The sequence below is a fragment of the Salvelinus fontinalis genome, chromosome 33, assembly GCF_029448725.1.
Source record: "Salvelinus fontinalis isolate EN_2023a chromosome 33, ASM2944872v1, whole genome shotgun sequence".
Classification (NCBI taxonomy): domain Eukaryota; kingdom Metazoa; phylum Chordata; class Actinopteri; order Salmoniformes; family Salmonidae; genus Salvelinus; species Salvelinus fontinalis.
Window position 1 is genome coordinate 11,480,968 of NC_074697.1, and position 17,623 is coordinate 11,498,590.

Sequence of the window (17,623 nt, forward strand, 5' to 3'; positions counted from 1 at the left end):
TGTCCATGGGTTTCTGTGTGTGTGTGTGTGTGTGTGTGTCCATGGGTTTCTGTGTGTGTGTGTGTGTGTGTGTGTCCATGGGTTTCTGTGTGTGTGTGTGTGTGTGTGTGTCCATGGGTTTCTGTGTGTGTGTGTGTGTGTGTGTGTCCATGGGTTTCTGTGTGTGTGTGTGTGTGTGTGTGTGTCCATGGGTTTCTGTGTGTGTGTGTGTGTGTGTGTGTCCATGGGTTTCTGTGTGTGTGTGTGTGTGTGTGTGTGTCCATGGGTTTCTGTGTGTGTGTGTGTGTGTGTGTGTGTCCATGGGTTTCTGTGTGTGTGTGTGTGTGTGTGTGTGTCCATGGGTTTCTGTGTGTGTGTGTGTGTGTGTGTGTCCATGGGTTTCTGTGTGTGTGTGTGTGTGTGTGTGTGTGTCCATGGGTTTCTGTGTGTGTGTGTGTGTGTGTGTCCATGGGTTTCTGTGTGTGTGTGTGTGTGTGTGTCCATGGGTTTCTGTGTGTGTGTGTGTGTGTGTGTCCATGGGTTTCTGTGTGTGTGTGTGTGTGTCCATGGGTTTCTGTGTGTGTGTGTGTGTGTCCATGGGTTTCTGTGTGTGTGTGTGTGTCCATGGGTTTCTGTGTGTGTGTGTGTGTGTCCATGGGTTTCTGTGTGTGTGTGTGTGTGTCCATGGGTTTCTGTGTGTGTGTGTGTGTGTCCATGGGTTTCTGTGTGTGTGTGTGTGTGTCCATGGGTTTCTGTGTGTGTGTGTGTGTGTCCATGGGTTTCTGTGTGTGTGTGTGTGTGTGTCCATGGGTTTCTGTGTGTGTGTGTGTGTGTCCATGGGTTTCTGTGTGTGTGTGTGTGTGTCCATGGGTTTCTGTGTGTGTGTGTGTGTGTCCATGGGTTTCTGTGTGTGTGTGTGTGTGTCCATGGGTTTCTGTGTGTGTGTGTGTGTGTCCATGGGTTTCTGTGTGTGTGTGTGTGTGTCCATGGGTTTCTGTGTGTGTGTGTGTGTCCATGGGTTTCTGTGTGTGTGTGTGTGTCCATGGGTTTCTGTGTGTGTGTGTGTCCATGGGTTTCTGTGTGTGTGTGTGTCCATGGGTTTCTGTGTGTGTGTGTGTCCATGGGTTTCTGTGTGTGTGTGTGTCCATGGGTTTCTGTGTGTGTGTGTGTCCATGGGTTTCTGTGTGTGTGTGTGTCCATGGGTTTCTGTGTGTGTGTGTGTCCATGGGTTTCTGTGTGTGTGCGCATGTGTGTCCATGGGTTTCTGTGTGTGTGTGTGTGTCCATGGGTTTCTGTGTGTGTGCACATGTGTGTTATGGTACCTGTATGTCCATGTCCAGCCTGTAGTTGAGGTCTCCCAGCCAGAAGAGGTGTGTGAAGCGTAGAGAGATGTCAAAGGAGCTCAGCTGTTTATCTCCTAGAGAGAGCAGCCGCAGGATATCCAGGTAGTTCTGGTTCCTCCTGCAGGGGTCAAGGGTCAGGGAAGGGGTTGGAGAGGGAGACTGGTGAAGAGCACCCTATCCCCTGTTCAGTACACTACTTATGACCTCAGTGAGTTTGGTGCTAATATGGAGTCCTGTCAAACTTCAAATGATGATACATACTGTATAGTTTTACATTTGAATGCAGAAGAGGAGTGTGTGCGTACCTGCCAATCTTTTCGTTGCCTGATGTCAGATGACAGTTCACAAAGCCGAAGGAAGTTCCATTAAACATGAAAGACACGCCCACTGCCCCTTTGTTACCTAGCAACAAGAAACGACAAACACACAGCATGAATATAGAGAATTGTTTGTTAGTGTGAGAGAGTGAGAGAGTGAGAACAAGATCTTACCCAGCGTATTAGCAATACCCGTTTTAACACTGGACACTCCCACATGACTGATGCGGTTTTCATGTTCTGGTTTCACCAGCACCGCTATCTTAATGTTCCACAGAGTCTGGACCGCGATCTAGAACCCAGGAGAGCAGAACAGAGTAACATGGAAGTTAACCTCAGAGCCCAACCATTCTACCATGCTGCTTCTCAGATCAGGCTCCTTATCCCCCAACGGGACCATCCCAACCGCCACCTTATTCCCTAACGGGACCATCCCAACCGCCACCTTATTCCCCAACGGGACCATCCCTACCGCCACCTTATTCCCCAACGGGACCATCCCAACCGCCACCTTATCCCCCAACGGGACCATCCCTACCGCCACCTTATTCCCCAACGGGACCATCCCTACCGCCACCTTATCCCCCAACGGGACCATCCCTACCGCCACCTTATTCCCCAACGGGACCATCCCTACCGCCACCTTATTCCCCAACGGGACCATCCCTACCGCCACCTTATTCCCCAACGGGACCATCCCCACCGCCACCTTATTCCCCAACGGGACCATCCCCACCGCCACCTTATTCCCCAACGGGACCATCCCTACCGCCACCTTATTCCCCAACGGGACCATCCCTGCCGCCACCTTATCCCCCAACGGGACCATCCCTACCGCCACCTTATCCCCCAACGGGACCATCCCAACCGCCACCTTATCCCCCAGCGGGACCATCCCTACCGCCACCTTATTCCCCAACGGGACCATCCCAACCGCCACCTTATCCCCCAACGGGACCATCCCTACCGCCACCTTATTCCCCAACGGGACCATCCCAACCGCCACCTTATCCCCCAACGGGACCATCCCAACCGCCACCTTATCCCCCAACGGGACCATCCCTACCGCCACCTTATCCCCCAACGGGACCATCCCTACCGCCACCTTATCCCCCAACGGGACCATCCCTACCGCCACCTTATCCCCCAGCGGGACCATCCCAACCGCCACCTTATCCCCCAACGGGACAAGCCCTACCGCCACCTTATCCCCCAACGGGACCATCCCAACCGCCACCTTATCCCCCAACGGGACCATCCCTACCGCCACCTTATCCCCCAACGGGACCATCCCAACCGCCACCTTATCCCCCAACGGGACCATCCCAACCGCCACCTTATCCCCCAACGGGACAAGCCCTAACAACACCTTTTCCCCAACGGGACAAGCCCTAACAACACCTTATCCCCCAACGGGACAAGCCCTAACACCACCTTATTCCCCAACAACACCTTATCCCCCAACGGGACAAGCCCCAACAACACCTTATTCCCCAACAACACCTTATCCCCCAACGGGACAAGCCCCAACAACAACTTATTCCCCAACAACACCTTATCCCCCAACGGGACAAGCCCCAACAACACCTTATTCCCCAACAACACCTTATCCCCCAACGGGACAAGCCCCAACAACACCTTATTCCCCAACAACACCTTATCCCCCAACGGGACAAGCCCCAACAACACCTTATTCCCCAACAACACCTTATTCCCCAACGGGACCATCCCTAACACCTCATTCCCCATGTAGTGGACTACTATTGACCAGAGCCTCATTCCCCATGTAGTGGACTACTATTGACCAGAGCCCCATTCCCCATGTAGTGGACTACTATTGACCAGAGCCCCATTCCCCATGTAGTGGACTACTATTGACCAGAGCCTCATTCCCCATGTAGTGGACTACTATTGACCAGAGCCCCATTCCCCATGTAGTGGACTACTATTGACCAGAGCCCCATTCCCCATGTAGTGGACTACTATTGACCAGAGCCCCATTCCCCATGTAGTGGACTACTATTGACCAGAGCCCCATTCCCCATGTAGTGGACTACTATTGACCAGAGCCCCATTCCCCATGTAGTGGACTACTATTGACCAGAGCCCCATTCCCCATGTAGTGGACTACTATTGACCAGAGCCCCATTCCCCATGTAGTGGACTACTATTGACCAGAGCCCCATTCCCCATGTAGTGGACTACTATTGACCAGAGCCCCATTCCCCATGTAGTGGACTACTATTGACCAGAGCCCCATTCCCCATGTAGTGGACTACTATTGACCAGAGCCCCATTCCCCATGTAGTGGACTACTATTGACCAGAGCCCCATTCCCCATGTAGTGGACTACTATTGACCAGAGCCCCATTCCCCATGTAGTGGACTACTATTGACCAGAGCCCCATTCCCCATGTAGTGGACTACTATTGACCAGAGCCCCATTCCCCATGTAGTGGACTAATATTGACCAGAGCCCCATTCCCCATGTAGTGGACTAATATTGACCAGAGCCTCATTCCCCATGTAGTGGACTACTATTGACCAGAGCCCCATTCCCCATGTAGTGGACTACTATTGACCAGAGCCTCATTCCCCATGTAGTGGACTACTATTGAGCAGAGCCTCATTCCCCATGTAGTGGACTACTATTGACCAGAGCCCCATTCCCCATGTAGTGGACTACTATTGACCAGAGCCCCATTCCCCATGTAGTGGACTACTATTGACCAGAGCCCCATTCCCCATGTAGTGGACTACTATTGACCAGAGCCCCATTCCCCATGTAGTGGACTACTATTGACCAGAGCCCCATTCCCCATGTAGTGGACTACTATTGACCAGAGCCCCATTCCCCATGTAGTGGACTACTATTGACCAGAGCCCCATTCCCCATGTAGTGGACTACTATTGACCAGAGCCCCATTCCCCATGTAGTGGACTACTATTGACCAGAGCCCCATTCCCCATGTAGTGGACTACTATTGACCAGAGCCCCATTCCCCATGTAGTGGACTACTATTGACCAGAGCCCCATTCCCCATGTAGTGGACTACTATTGACCAGAGCCCCATTCCCCATGTAGTGGACTACTATTGACCAGAGCCTCATTCCCCATGTAGTGGACTACTATTGACCAGAGCCTCATTCCCCATGTAGTGGACTACTATTGACCAGAGCCCCATTCCCCATGTAGTGGACTACTATTGACCAGAGCCCCATTCCCCATGTAGTGGACTACTATTGACCAGAGCCCCATTCCCCATGTAGTGGACTACTATTGACCAGAGCCTCATTCCCCATGTAGTGGACTACTATTGACCAGAGCCCCATTCCCCATGTAGTGGACTACTATTGACCAGAGCCCCATTCCCCATGTAGTGGACTACTATTGACCAGAGCCTCATTCCCCATGTAGTGGACTACTATTGACCAGAGCCCCATTCCCCATGTAGTGGCCTACTATTGACCAGAGCCTCATTCCCCATGTAGTGGACTACTATTGACCAGAGCCCCATTCCCCATGTAGTGGACTACTATTGACCAGAGCCTCATTCCCTCTCTCTCACCGGTTTGTAATCCAGCTCTGTGTGTTCTTTGAGTGCAGTGCGGAGTGAGTCGACCCACTCACGGTCACACACAGAGTTCTCCTGCGTTCCGAACACGTAGAGGTCATGAGGAATAGTTACGGTCATCTCATCCAGCGTCTTACCCAGCCCACGACACAACAGCCAGGAACCCACCGCCTTGGGGGAGGGCACAGAACCTACCACACACACACACACACACACACACACACACACACGACAATTGGAGTGATAGGTCTAAGGTTAAGAAGACTTCTAGAACTAATGGAATATTCTCCTCATTTTAGGAGGTTTGACAGTTATTTGTAGAACGTAGTGTGTGAGTGAGAGAGTGAGATATTGTGAGAGTGTGTGAGATTGTGAGAGTGAGAGAGTGAGAGAGTGTGAGATTGTGAGTGTGAGTGTGTGAGAGAGTAAGAGAGAGTGTGTGAGATTGTGAGAGTGAGAGTGTGTGAGAGTGTGTGACTGTGTGAGAATGTGAGAGTGTGTGAGTGTGTGTGAGAATGTGAGAGTGTATGACTGTGTGAGAATGTGAGAGTGTGAGAGTGTGTGAGAATGTGAGAGTGTGAGAGAGTGTGAGAGAGAGAGTGTGAGTGTGAGAGTGTGAGATTGTGAGAGTGTGTGAGATTGTGAGAGTGTGTGAGATTGTGTGACTGTGTGAGAATGTGAGAGTGTGTGACTGTGTGAGAGTGTGAGAGAGTGTGAGAGAGTGTGAGAGAGTGTGTGAGAGTGTGTGAGAGTGTGTGAGAGTGTGTGAGAGTGTGTGAGAGTGTGTGAGAGTGTGTGAGAGTGTGTGAGAGTGTGTGAGAGTGTGTGAGAGTGTGTGAGAGTGTGTGAGAGTGTGTGAGAGTGTGAGAATGTGAGAGTGTGAGAGTGTGACTGTGTGAGAATGTGAGTGTGAGAGTGTATGATAGAGTGTGAGAGTGAGAGTGTGAGAGTGTGAGAGTGTGAGAGAGTGTGAGAGAGTGAGCGTGAGTGTGTGAGAGAGTGTGAGAGTGTGTGTGAGAGAGTGTGAGAGAGTGTCTGTGTGAGAATGTGAGTGTGAGAGTGTATGATAGAGTGTGAGAGTGAGAGTGTGAGAGAGTGTGAGAGAGTGTGAGAGAGTGTGAGAGCTCACCCATGTTCCAGGTCCCTATAAAGATGGAGATCATGTCTGGTTCGTCCTGGTTGGAATGTTTGTTCTTCATCAGCTGCAGCAGCTGACAAAAAGCCTCCCGCTTCTGACAACACAGCGTACAGTTGGTATGTGTGTGTGTGTAAAGTGGAGGATGTGGTGGACTGTATATTCTTAGGTTTGCTATTGGGCAATTCCACGGTAACCGAGTGATGCTGAAAACCCATTGACTTGAAGAACAGTGCAGACTAGAGGTCGACCGATTATGATCTTTCAACGCCGATACCGATTATTGGAGGACTAAAAAAGCCGATACCGATTAAATCGGCCAATTTTTTAAAAATGTATTTGTAATAATGACAATTACAACAATACTGAATGAACACTTATTTTAACTTAATATAATACATCAATAAAATCAATTTAGCCTCAAGTAAATAATGAAACATGTTCAATTTGGTTTAAATAATGCAAAAACAAAGTGTTGGAGAAGAAAGTAAAAGTGCAATATGTGTCATGTAAAAAAGCTAACATTTAAGTTCCTTGCTCAGAACATGAGAACATATGAAAGCTGGTGGTTCCTTTTAACATGAGTCTTCAATATTCTCAGGTAAGAAGTTTTAGGTTGTAGTTATTATAGGAATTATAGGACTATTTCTCGCTATACCATTTGTATTTCATATCCCTTTGACTATTGGATGTTCTTATAGGCACTTTAGTATTGCCAGTGTAACAGTTTAGCTTCCGTCCCTCTCCTCGCCCCTACCTGGGCTCGAACCAGGAACACATCGACAACAGCCACCCTCGAAGCATCGTTACCCATCGCTCCACAAAAGCTACGGCCCTTGCAGAGCAAGGGGAACAACTACTTCAAGGTCTCAGAGCGAGTGATGTCACCGATTGAAACGCTATTAGCGCGCACCCCGCTCAGTCAGACTGCTCTATCAAATCATAGACTTAATTATAACATAATAACACACAGAAATACGAGCCTTATGTCATTAATATGGTAAAATCCAGAAACTATCATTTCGAAAACAAAACGTTTATTCTTTCAGTGAAATACGTAACCGTTCCGTATTTTATCTAACGGGTGGCGTCCATAGGTCTAAATATTCCTGTTACATTGTACAACCTTCAAAGTTATGTCATAATTATGTAAAATTCTGGCAAATTAGTTCGCAATGAGCCAGGCGGCCCAAACTGTTGCATATACCCTGACTCTGCGTGCAATGAACGCAAGAGAAGTGACACAATTTCCCTAGTTAATATTGCCTGCTAACATGGATTTCTTTTAACTAAATATTCAGGTTTAAAAATATATACCTCTGTATTGATTTTAAGAAAGGCATTGATGTTTATGGTTAGGTATATTTGTGCAACGATTGTGCTTTTTTCGCAAATGCGCTTTTGATAAGTCATCCCCCGTTTGACGAAGTTGGTCTTCACACAGTTCGCAACGAGTCGGGCGGCCTAAACTGCTGCAGATAGCCTGACTCTGTTGCACAGAACGCAAGGGAAGTGACACAATTTCCCTAGTTAAAAGAAATTCATGTTAGCAGGAAATATTAACTAAATATGCATGTTTAAAAATATATACTTGTGTATTGATTTTAAGAAAGGCGTTGATGTTTATGATTCGGTACATCCATAGGTCAATGGGTCTGAGAGATAAACCCCAATGTGAATATGTAAACAAATATTTACTACAATATAGATAAGCATGCCCCGAGATGCTTCCCTGTGTGTGTGTGTGTGTGTGTGTGTGTGTGTGTGTGTGTGTGTGTGTGTGTGTGTGTGTGTGTGTGTGTGTGTGTGTGTGTGTGTGTGTGTGTGTGTGTACCTTAGCACTGGCGAAGATGAAGTCTTTCCTCTGGCTCTTCTCCTTGTCCTTCTCAAACACGATGCCCAGCTTGTTCTGAACACGTTGAGACTTGATCAGCTGACGGACTGAGGGAGAGAAACACGGATAGAAACAACGAGTGAGAGAGAGGAGTGTGTGTGTGTGTGAGGCCGCACCCTTGTCGTGTGTGTGTGTGCATTTATATATATACTGCTCAAAAAAATAAAGGGAACACTAAAATAACACATCCTAAATCTGAATGAATGAAATATTCTTATAAAATACTTTTTTCTTTACATAGTTGAATGTGCTGACAACAAAAATCACACAAAAATGATCAATGGAAATCAAATTTATCAACCCATGGAGGTCTGGATTTGGAGTCACACTCAAAATGAAAGTGGAAAACCACACTACAGGCTGATCCAACTTTGATGTAATGTCCTTAAAACAAGTCAAAATGAGGCTCAGTAGTGTGTGTGGCCTCCACGTGCCTGTATGACCTCCCTACAACGCCTGGGCATGCTCCTGATGAGGTGGCGGATGGTCTCCTGAGGGATCTCCTCCCAAACCTGGACTAAAGCATCCGCCAACTCCTGGACAGTCTGTGGTGCAACGTGGCGTTGGTGGATGGAGCGAGACATGATGTCCCAGATGTGCTCAATTGGATTCAGGTCTGGGGAACGGGCGGGCCAGTACATAGCATCAATGCCTTCCTCTTGCAGGAACTGCTGACACACTCCAGCCACATGAGGTCTAGCATTGTCTTGCATTAGGAGGAACCCAGGGCCAACCGCACCAGCATATGGTCTCACAAGGAGTCTGAGGATCTCATCTCGGTACCTAATGGCAGTCAGGATACCTCTGGCGAGCACATGGAGGGCTGTGCGACCCCACAAAGAAATGCCACCCCACACCATGACTGACCCACCGCCAAACCGGTCATGCTGGAGGATGTTGCAGGCTGCAGAACGTTCTCCACGGCGTCTCCAGACTCTGTCACGTGCTCAGTGTGAACCTGCTTTCATCTGTGAAGAGCACAGGGCGCCAGTGGCGAATTTGCCAATCTTGGTGTTCTCTGGCAAATGCCAAACGTCCTGCACGGTGTTGGGCTGTAAGCACAACCCCCACCTGTGGACGTCGGGCCCTCATACCACCCTCGTGGAGTATGTTTCTGGCCGTTTGAGCAGACACATGCACATTTGGAGGTCATTTTGCAGGGCTCTGGCAGTGCTCCTCCTGCTCTTCTTTGCACAAAGGCGGAGGTAGCGGTCCTGTTGCTGGGTTGTTGCCCTCCTACGGCCTCCTCCACGTCTCCTGATGTACTGGCCTGTCTCCTGGTAGCGCCTCTATGCTCTGGACACTACGCTGACAGACACAGCAAACCTTCTTGCCACAGCTCACATTGATGTGCCATCCTGGATGAGCTGCACTACCTGAGCCACTTGTGTGGGTTGTAGACTCCGTCTCATGCTACCACTAGAGTGAAAGCACCGCCAGCATTCAAAAGTGACCATAACATCAGCCAGGAAGCATAGGAACTGAGAAGTGGTCTGTGGTCACCACCTGCAGAACCACTCCTTTATTGGGGGTGTCTTGCTAATTGCCTATAATTTCCACATGTTGTCTATTCCATTTGCACAACAGCATGTGAAATGTATTGTCAATCAGTGTTGCTTCCTAAGTGGACAGTTTGATTTCACAGAAGTGTGATTGACTTGGAGTTACATTGTGTTGTTTAAGTGTTCCCTTTATTTTTTTGAGCAGTGTATATATATATATGTGTGTGTGTGTGTGTGTGTGTGTGTGTGTGTGTGTGTGTGTGTGTGTGTGTGTGTGTGTGTGTGTGTGTGTGTGTGTGTGTGTCCTCACTCTTGTGGTGTGTGAAGGTGTTCCAGTCCTCCTGGTTGTCCTTCATCTTCTTCATTACCACAAGCATCCCTCCCTCCACATCCACAGACAGACTGTGCTTCTGACTCTTCCCTATTTTAGTCAGGTCTGCCAGGTACACATCCAACTTCACCTGGAGGGGACAGACAGACAGAGGGGTTACAAAACAGACAGATACACACACGGACGGACGGACGGACAGACAGACAGACAGAGACAGACGGGACAAATTCCCGAATTCATTATCCATAATAATAAACTATAGCCTAAGAGATGTAAGGTGTCACCACCAGGGGGAGTCAGCGGGTTGACACACAGTCAGATCCAGTTCACTAAACTATCCTGCATGTTGGCAATAGCATTCCATGTCAACAATCTCACCTGGGTTCTCAGTGAAACGTATCCTACATCTTTTAGTATAAATAACAATAAAAATGTAAATAAAAGGCAACAACATTACAGAGCTCAGTGCAGCTACCGTATAGCTCTCTGGAAACACCCCTTCCCCCCCTGCATCTTACTCATCTCACCAACACACTTCTTCCCCTGCAAACAGGAAGTGGCTAAAAAGGTCAACACACACACACCAGACACACACTGAAGTCTACGGTGAGTCTGAAATCATCCGACGTTTCCCCTCAACCGCTGTATAAACCACACAGGGGAGTGTAGGTGACTGACTGGCAAACTGTGTCTGCTGCCACCCCAGTCTAGTGCAGTCAGACACACATGTCTATTGGGCCGTGATCAACAACATAGCTCAAGCATAGCTCTCATCCATTTATATGGCGATGATACAGTGTTAAACACTCTACAACAAAGCTTTCTTAGAGTCCAACAAGCTCTCTGCCCTTAACCTTGTTCTGAACACCTCCAAAACAAAAGTCATGTGATTTAGTGAGAAGAACGCCCCTCTCCCCACAGCTGTGATTACTACCTCTGAGGGTTTAGAGCTTGAGGTCATCACCTCATTCAAGTAGATGGTACACTGTCCTTCTCACAGCACATACCAAAGCGGCAGGCTAAAGTTAAATCTAGACTTGGTTTCCACTATCGTAATTGCTCCTCTTTCACCCCAGCTGCCAAACTAACCCTGATTCAGATGACCATCCTACCCATGCTAGATTACAGAGACGTAATTTATAGATAGACAGGTAAGGGTGCTCTCGAGCGGCTAGATGTTCTTTACCATTCGGCCATCAGATTTACCACCAATGCTCCTTATAGGACACATAACTGCACTCTATACTCCTCTGTAAACTGGTCATTTCTGTATACCCATAGCAAGACCCACTGGTTGATGCTTATTTATAAAACCCTCTTAGGCCTCACTCCCCCCTACCTGAGATATCTACTGCAGCCCTCATCCTCCACATACAACACCCGTTCTGCCAGTCACATTCTGTTAAAGGTCCCCAAAACACACACATCCCTGGGTCACTCCTCTTTTCAGTTCGCTGCAGCTAGCGACTGGAACGAGCTACAACAAACACTCAAACTGGACAGTTTTATCTCAATCTCTTCATTCAAAGACTCAATCATGGACACTCTTACTGACAGTTGTGGCTGCTTTGTGTGATGTATTGTTGTCTCTACCTTCTTGCTCTTTGTGCTGTTGTCTGTGCCCAGTAATGTTTGTACCATGTTGTGTTGCTGCCATGTTGTGTTGCTGCCATGTTGTGTTGCTGCCATGTTGTGTTGCTGCCATGTTGTGTTGCTGCCATGTTGTGTTGCTGCCATGTTGTGTTGCTGCCATGCTGCCATGCTGCCATGTTGTGTTGCTGCCATGTTGTGTTGCTACCATGTTGTGTTGCTACCATGTTGTGTTGCTGCCATGTTGTGTTGCTGCCATGTTGTGTTGCTGCCATGTTGTGTTGCTGCCATGTTGTGTTGCTGCCATGCTGCCATGCTGCCATGCTGCGTCGCTACCATGCTGCGTCGCTACCATGTTGTGTTGCTGCCATGTTGTGTTGCTGCCATGCTGTGTCGCTGCCATGCTGTGTCGCTACCATGTTGTGTTGCTGCCATGTTGTGTTGCTGCCATGCTGCGTCGCTGCCATGTTGTGTCGCTGCCATGTTGTGTCGCTGCCATGTTGTGTTGCTGCCATGTGGTGCTGTTGTCTTACAGTAGATATCTTTATGTAGTGTTGTTGTGTTTCTCTTGTCGTGATGTGTTTTTTTGTCCTATATTGTTATTTTTTTAAACATTTGTAATCCCAGCCCCCCCGTCCCCGCAGGAGACCTTTTGGTAGGCTGTCATAGTAAATTAGTAAATAATAAAAATGTGTTTTTAACTGACATGTCTAGTTAAATAACAGCTTCAAGAATGTATTTATTTTTTACATTTGTTTGTCGTCCCAACCGACAGCGCAGGCGACTGCCGACTGACTGATCTACAAATGACATTGCATCATAAATAACTAGTCATTATTGTTTGTAGGTCAGTCAGTCAGTCACCATTTTGATGCTCTCCAACACGGCCAATGTCTCTCCGAGTGGAAAACCAATCAACGAGCCAATCAATGTTCAGCTCCATATGAGCTATGACCAATCAATGTTCAGCTCCATATGAGCTATGGCCAATCAATGTTCAGCTCCATATGAGCTATGACCAAGCAATGTTCAGCTCCATATGAGCTATGACCAAGCAATGTTCAGCTCCATATGAGCTATGACCAAGCAATGTTCAGCTCCATATGAGCTATGACCAATCAATGTTCAGCTCCATATGAGCTATGACCAATCAATGTTCAGCTCCATATGAGCTATGACCAATCAATGTTCAGCTCCATATGAGCTATGACCAATCAATGTTCAGCTCCATATGAGCTATGACCAATGGACGTTCAGCTCCATACGAGCTATGACCAATGGACGTTCAGCTCCATATGAGCTATGACCAATCAATGTTCAGCTCCATATGAGCTATGACCAATGGACGTTCAGCTCCATATGAGCTATGACCAATGGACGTTCAGCTCCATATGAGCTATGACCAATCAATGTTCAGCTCCATATGAAGCTATGACCAATGGACGTTCAGCTTCTGAAATCCAGCTGTTTCTAACTTCTGAAACCCGTAACAGACCAGGTGATGTTAATCTGGGCGTAATCTGGTAACGTATTGAACTTGGATCCTGTTCAGCCAGCCCATTAAACCAACTCAGCTGGAGTGTATGTTTACATAGAGTTAAAGTAGTTCCATTTAACGTCAGTTCATTCAGGAAGGTTTACATTTTAAATTCCTGAAATGGAATTCAAATGCCTATATCCTGAACATAGTGAATTGAAATGGACCATGACCCCAGGCAGCCATGGTGTTTACATCTCTGGAGCGCTAGCTAGCTGAAGCGTCCACTTCCTGGTTACTGATAGTGATCATCCTTCCTTCACACCCACTCAGTAGTTGTCAGCTCCACTGAGCACAGCGTTGAGGGCTTTAGTCTCCACACTCTGGTCACATCAGTCATCTAACCATCACATCCTGACAGAGGTAAGAGCACAGAGCAGACAGAACTACACATGGAGACAGGTGTGGCACATCCCAGTCTGTTCAAAAAACTTCCTGGAGAATCTAGGAATTCCGAGCCACATCCACAAGTGTGTGTTTGCATGTACCTCAAAAGCCTGTACGGGGATGGTTTTGCTGTGGCGTGTGAGAGGAGGAAGAGAGGAGAGAGTGGACACACTCAAATCCTGCACGGCCTTCAGAGCCTAGAGGGAGAGAGAGGGAGAGAGAGGGGAAAGAGGAAAGAGGTGGAGAGAGGTAGAGAGAGGAGAGGGGGAGAAAGAGGAGAGAAGAAGAAAGAGGAGAGAGAGGAGAGAGGGAGCGAGAGAGTTATGAAACCTAAACAACCACAGTGTGAGGTATGTATACTGCTTTCCTGACTTCCTGGTCTACTTCATCCCTCTCTCCATTCCTCCCATCTTCTCACTCCTCCCCTCTCCCCCCTCTCACTCCATCCCTCCCCTCTCACTCCATCCCTCCCCCCTCTCACTCCCTCACCCTCTCACTCCCTCCCTCACCCTCTCACTCCCTCCCCTCTCACTCCCTCCCCTCTCCTCTCACTCCCCCCTCCCTTACCCTCTCACTCCCTCCTCCCTCACCCTCTCACTCACTCCCCCCTCCCTCACCCTCTCACTCACTCCCCCCTCCCTCACCCTCTCACTCACTCCCCCCTCCCTCACTCCCCCCTCCCTCACCCTCTCACTCCCTCCCCCTCTCACTCCATCACTCCCTCCCCTCCCCTCTCACTCACTCACCCCTCCCTCACTCCATCACTCCCTCCCCTCCCCTCTCACTCACTCACCCCTCCCTCACCCTCTCACTCCATCCCTCCCTCTCACTCCCTCCCTCCCTCTCACTCCCTCCCTCTCACTCCCTCCCTCCCTCCCCACCTCACTCCCTCCCTCCCTCCCCACCTCACTCCCTCCCTCCCTCCCCACCTCTCTCCCTCCCTCCCCATCTCACTCCCTCCCTCCCTCCCCCTCTCACTCCCTCCCTCCCTCCCTCCCCCTCTCACTCCCTCCCTCACTCCCTCCCTCCCCCTCTCACTCCCTCCCTCCCTCCCACTCTCACTCCCTCCCTCCCTCCCACTCTCACTCCCTCCCTCCCTCCCCCTCTCACTCCCTCCCTCCCTCCCCCTCTCACTCCCTCCCTCCCTCCCACTCTCACTCCCTCCCTCCCTCCCTCCCCCTCTCACTCCCTCCCTCCCTCCCCCTCTCACTCCCTCCCTCCCTCCCCCTCTCACTCACTCCCTCCCTCCCTCCCCCTCTCCCTCCCTCCCCCTCTCCCTCCATCCCTCCCACCTCCATCTGTAGCCTGAGCTCTGGGGCCCAGACAGAGGGGAGGGGGGGACATAAATAGAATGACTATTAGATAATATTTCTATGCTCGTAGGCTTACCTTCTTCTCTATAGAAGACAGTAGGTCTTTGAGGATAGCCAGTTTAGTGACCAGATTCTCCAACTCCTGATCTCCTCCCTGATTCACTGACTACAGAGGAAAACAGACCGTTACAATACACACACACACTAGATGTTATGCGTTATGTCACACCATGGGAAAGTGGGTCTGGCCCTTTAAGACTACATTAGCCACAGTGTGTGTGTGTGTGTGTGTGTGTGTGTGTGTGTGTGTGTGTGTGTGTGTGATTACAGCGTGACTCTCTCAAGCACAGCTGTCTCCAGGAACTCTTGTTGTTTCTCCCTGGGAGACAAAGAGCTCTTTCCTCATGACCCTCAGTGCACTCAGGAGCACTGTGTGTGTGTGTGTGTGTGTGTGTGTGTGTGTGTGTGTGTGTGTGTGTGTGTGTGTGTGTGTGTGTGTGTGTGTGTGTGTGTGTGTGTGTGTGTGTGTGTGTGTGTGTGTGTGTGTGTGTGTGTGTGTGTGTGTGTGTGTGTGTGTGTGTGTGTGTGTGTGTGTGTGTGTGTGTGTGTGTGTGTGTTCAAGAGGAAACCAAGGTGCGGCATGTCTAAGCTTCCTGTACTTCCCAGAGTCATACATTTCACCTCACCATCTGTCTCCTGTGTGTACGCAAACACACACAACTAAAGGTAGAAAAAATATAATACCTGCTGTATCATCTTGGACACCATGAAGGCACTCTGTTGGTCAAACACCTTGGAGAGGATCTCCAGTCCAGACAGAACCTTATCCACCTCCCTACACACACACACACACACAACGATAGGTTTTTGAGTGTGTGTGTGTGTCTGTGAGAGAGAACATTGTGTGTGTGTGTGTGTGTGTGTGTGTGTGTGTGTGTGTGTGTGTGTGTGTGTGTGTGTGTGTGTGTGTGTGTGTGTGTGTGTGTGTGTGTGTGTGTGTGTGTCTGTGAGAGAGAACATTGTGTGTGTGTGTGTCTGTGAGAGAGAACATTGTGTGTCTCTCACCCGTTGAGGCGTTTGCAGGAGGACACCAGTGTCTTGTTGAGGTGGGGCAGAGAGCTGGCTCCCTGTTTGACAGCCTGCAGGTCCAGAGCGTAGCTTCCCTTCAGATACTCATGGGAAATGGTGCTCAGGCCGTTAGCAGCAGGGGTGCTAAAGTAGGACGGAACAACATCACAATCCGTGTCAGTAGAACAGACACGGGTCTTAAATCCTCTGGATTTGCCACAGAGACCATGGGGGGGCAGAGGGGGACTGGCCTTGTGGTGAGTATAGAACAGTGAAGAAGACAGGACAACAACTCTCCAAAGTCACAGATTTCCTCAGGATCAGACGGCTGCTGACTCACTGTCTAAACAGGACAAACTACACACACACGGTTTCTGTGGAGTCTCACACACACACACACAGAGCACACACACGCGCATCCTCTCTGAGCTGTGAGGTTTTAAACAGGATGTTGTCTTCCAATCTCAGGAGATGAGGAAGGAGGGGTGTGAAGGGCAGGAGGGTAAGAGAGGATAGAAAACGAGGAGAAGAGGGAAGAGAGGGGAAGGGTTGTTGAGGGTTGTTCTAGGCCCTGAACAGACTTACTGAATCTCTACAACCAGCATCAGTTGGTAGGCAGTTGATCACATTTAAGACCCACCTTTTACTCGGGCCAGGAGTTTTACCAGGTCCCGCAAAATTGTGTGTGTGTGTTTGTTCTGTACCTGTCGGTTGGTGTCTCCGGGGCGGAGCCTGTAGGTGTTGTAGAGGTGGAGGCGGAACGAGGAGGAAGAGGCGGCTTCTCATCTTCCCCATCTGACCAATCACATAGAGAGAGAGTTAACACTTGCCCAATCAGAGAAAGTGACAGAAAGAGATGGAGCGAGAGACAGAGAGTGAGAGATGGAGCGAGAGAGAGACAGACTGTCAGAGCGTTCACAGTCAGCCCACTGACATCCCTATCAGATCACAACAAAATCACAATCTACTTGAACAGAGCAATACTCAATCGTGAGGCATCAAAGTCAAAGGAACTGAGAAATATTAAGAAATGCTATAGATGGAAGAAAAATAGAGCAACAACAAATTAAATCCCTTCCAGACAATTTCCTGGACAAAATGTTTCACTGTAATAGTGAAGGTGTAAACCTGGCAGTAGAAAATCTAAACAGTATATTTGACCTCTCAGCTTCCCTATCAAATCTAAACATTTCAAACAGACACCCAAAGAAAATTAACAACAATGACAAATGGTTTGATGAAGAATGCAAAACCCAAAGAAAGAAATTGAGAAACCTGTCCAACCAAAGACATAGAGATGTAGAAAACCTGAGTCTACGCCATCACTATGGTGAAACACTAAAACAATACAGAAATACACTACGGAAGAAGAAGGAACAGCACGTCAGAAATCAGCTCAATGTAACTGAAGAATCCATAGAATCACTTCTGGGAAGATTGGAAAGCTCTCAAATAGTTATCTATCCAAAACAGAGATCTGTGGATAAAACAACAAACAACAAAGAACAAACACCAAAAACATATACATGATCAAATACAAATCTTAAAATCAACTATTAAAGACTACCAGAACCCACTGGATTCTCAAATTACATTGAATGAACAAACACAAACAGACCTCCAGGACAGCAACACAATAAGACAAAAAAACA

General features: G+C 48.7%; 1 protein-coding gene across 1 annotated transcript in view; it reads right to left on the minus strand.

Moving 5' to 3' along the window:
- The window catches only part of LOC129831711 (phosphatidylinositol 3,4,5-trisphosphate 5-phosphatase 2A-like), a 55,691-nt gene that overhangs the window by 17,331 nt on the left and 20,737 nt on the right, over window positions 1–17,623 (minus strand). The window contains exons 4-15 of the mRNA XM_055895096.1: window positions 16,676–16,766; window positions 15,969–16,115; window positions 15,648–15,738; window positions 14,980–15,069; window positions 13,692–13,787; window positions 10,056–10,206; window positions 8,184–8,290; window positions 6,344–6,446; window positions 5,209–5,405; window positions 1,814–1,931; window positions 1,628–1,724; window positions 1,302–1,440 (exon numbers count right to left, since the gene is read on the minus strand). Coding sequence (XP_055751071.1) covers window positions 1,302–1,440; window positions 1,628–1,724; window positions 1,814–1,931; window positions 5,209–5,405; window positions 6,344–6,446; window positions 8,184–8,290; window positions 10,056–10,206; window positions 13,692–13,787; window positions 14,980–15,069; window positions 15,648–15,738; window positions 15,969–16,115; window positions 16,676–16,766 — 1,427 coding nt within the window. The remainder of the gene's footprint in view (window positions 1–1,301; window positions 1,441–1,627; window positions 1,725–1,813; window positions 1,932–5,208; window positions 5,406–6,343; window positions 6,447–8,183; window positions 8,291–10,055; window positions 10,207–13,691; window positions 13,788–14,979; window positions 15,070–15,647; window positions 15,739–15,968; window positions 16,116–16,675; window positions 16,767–17,623) is intronic.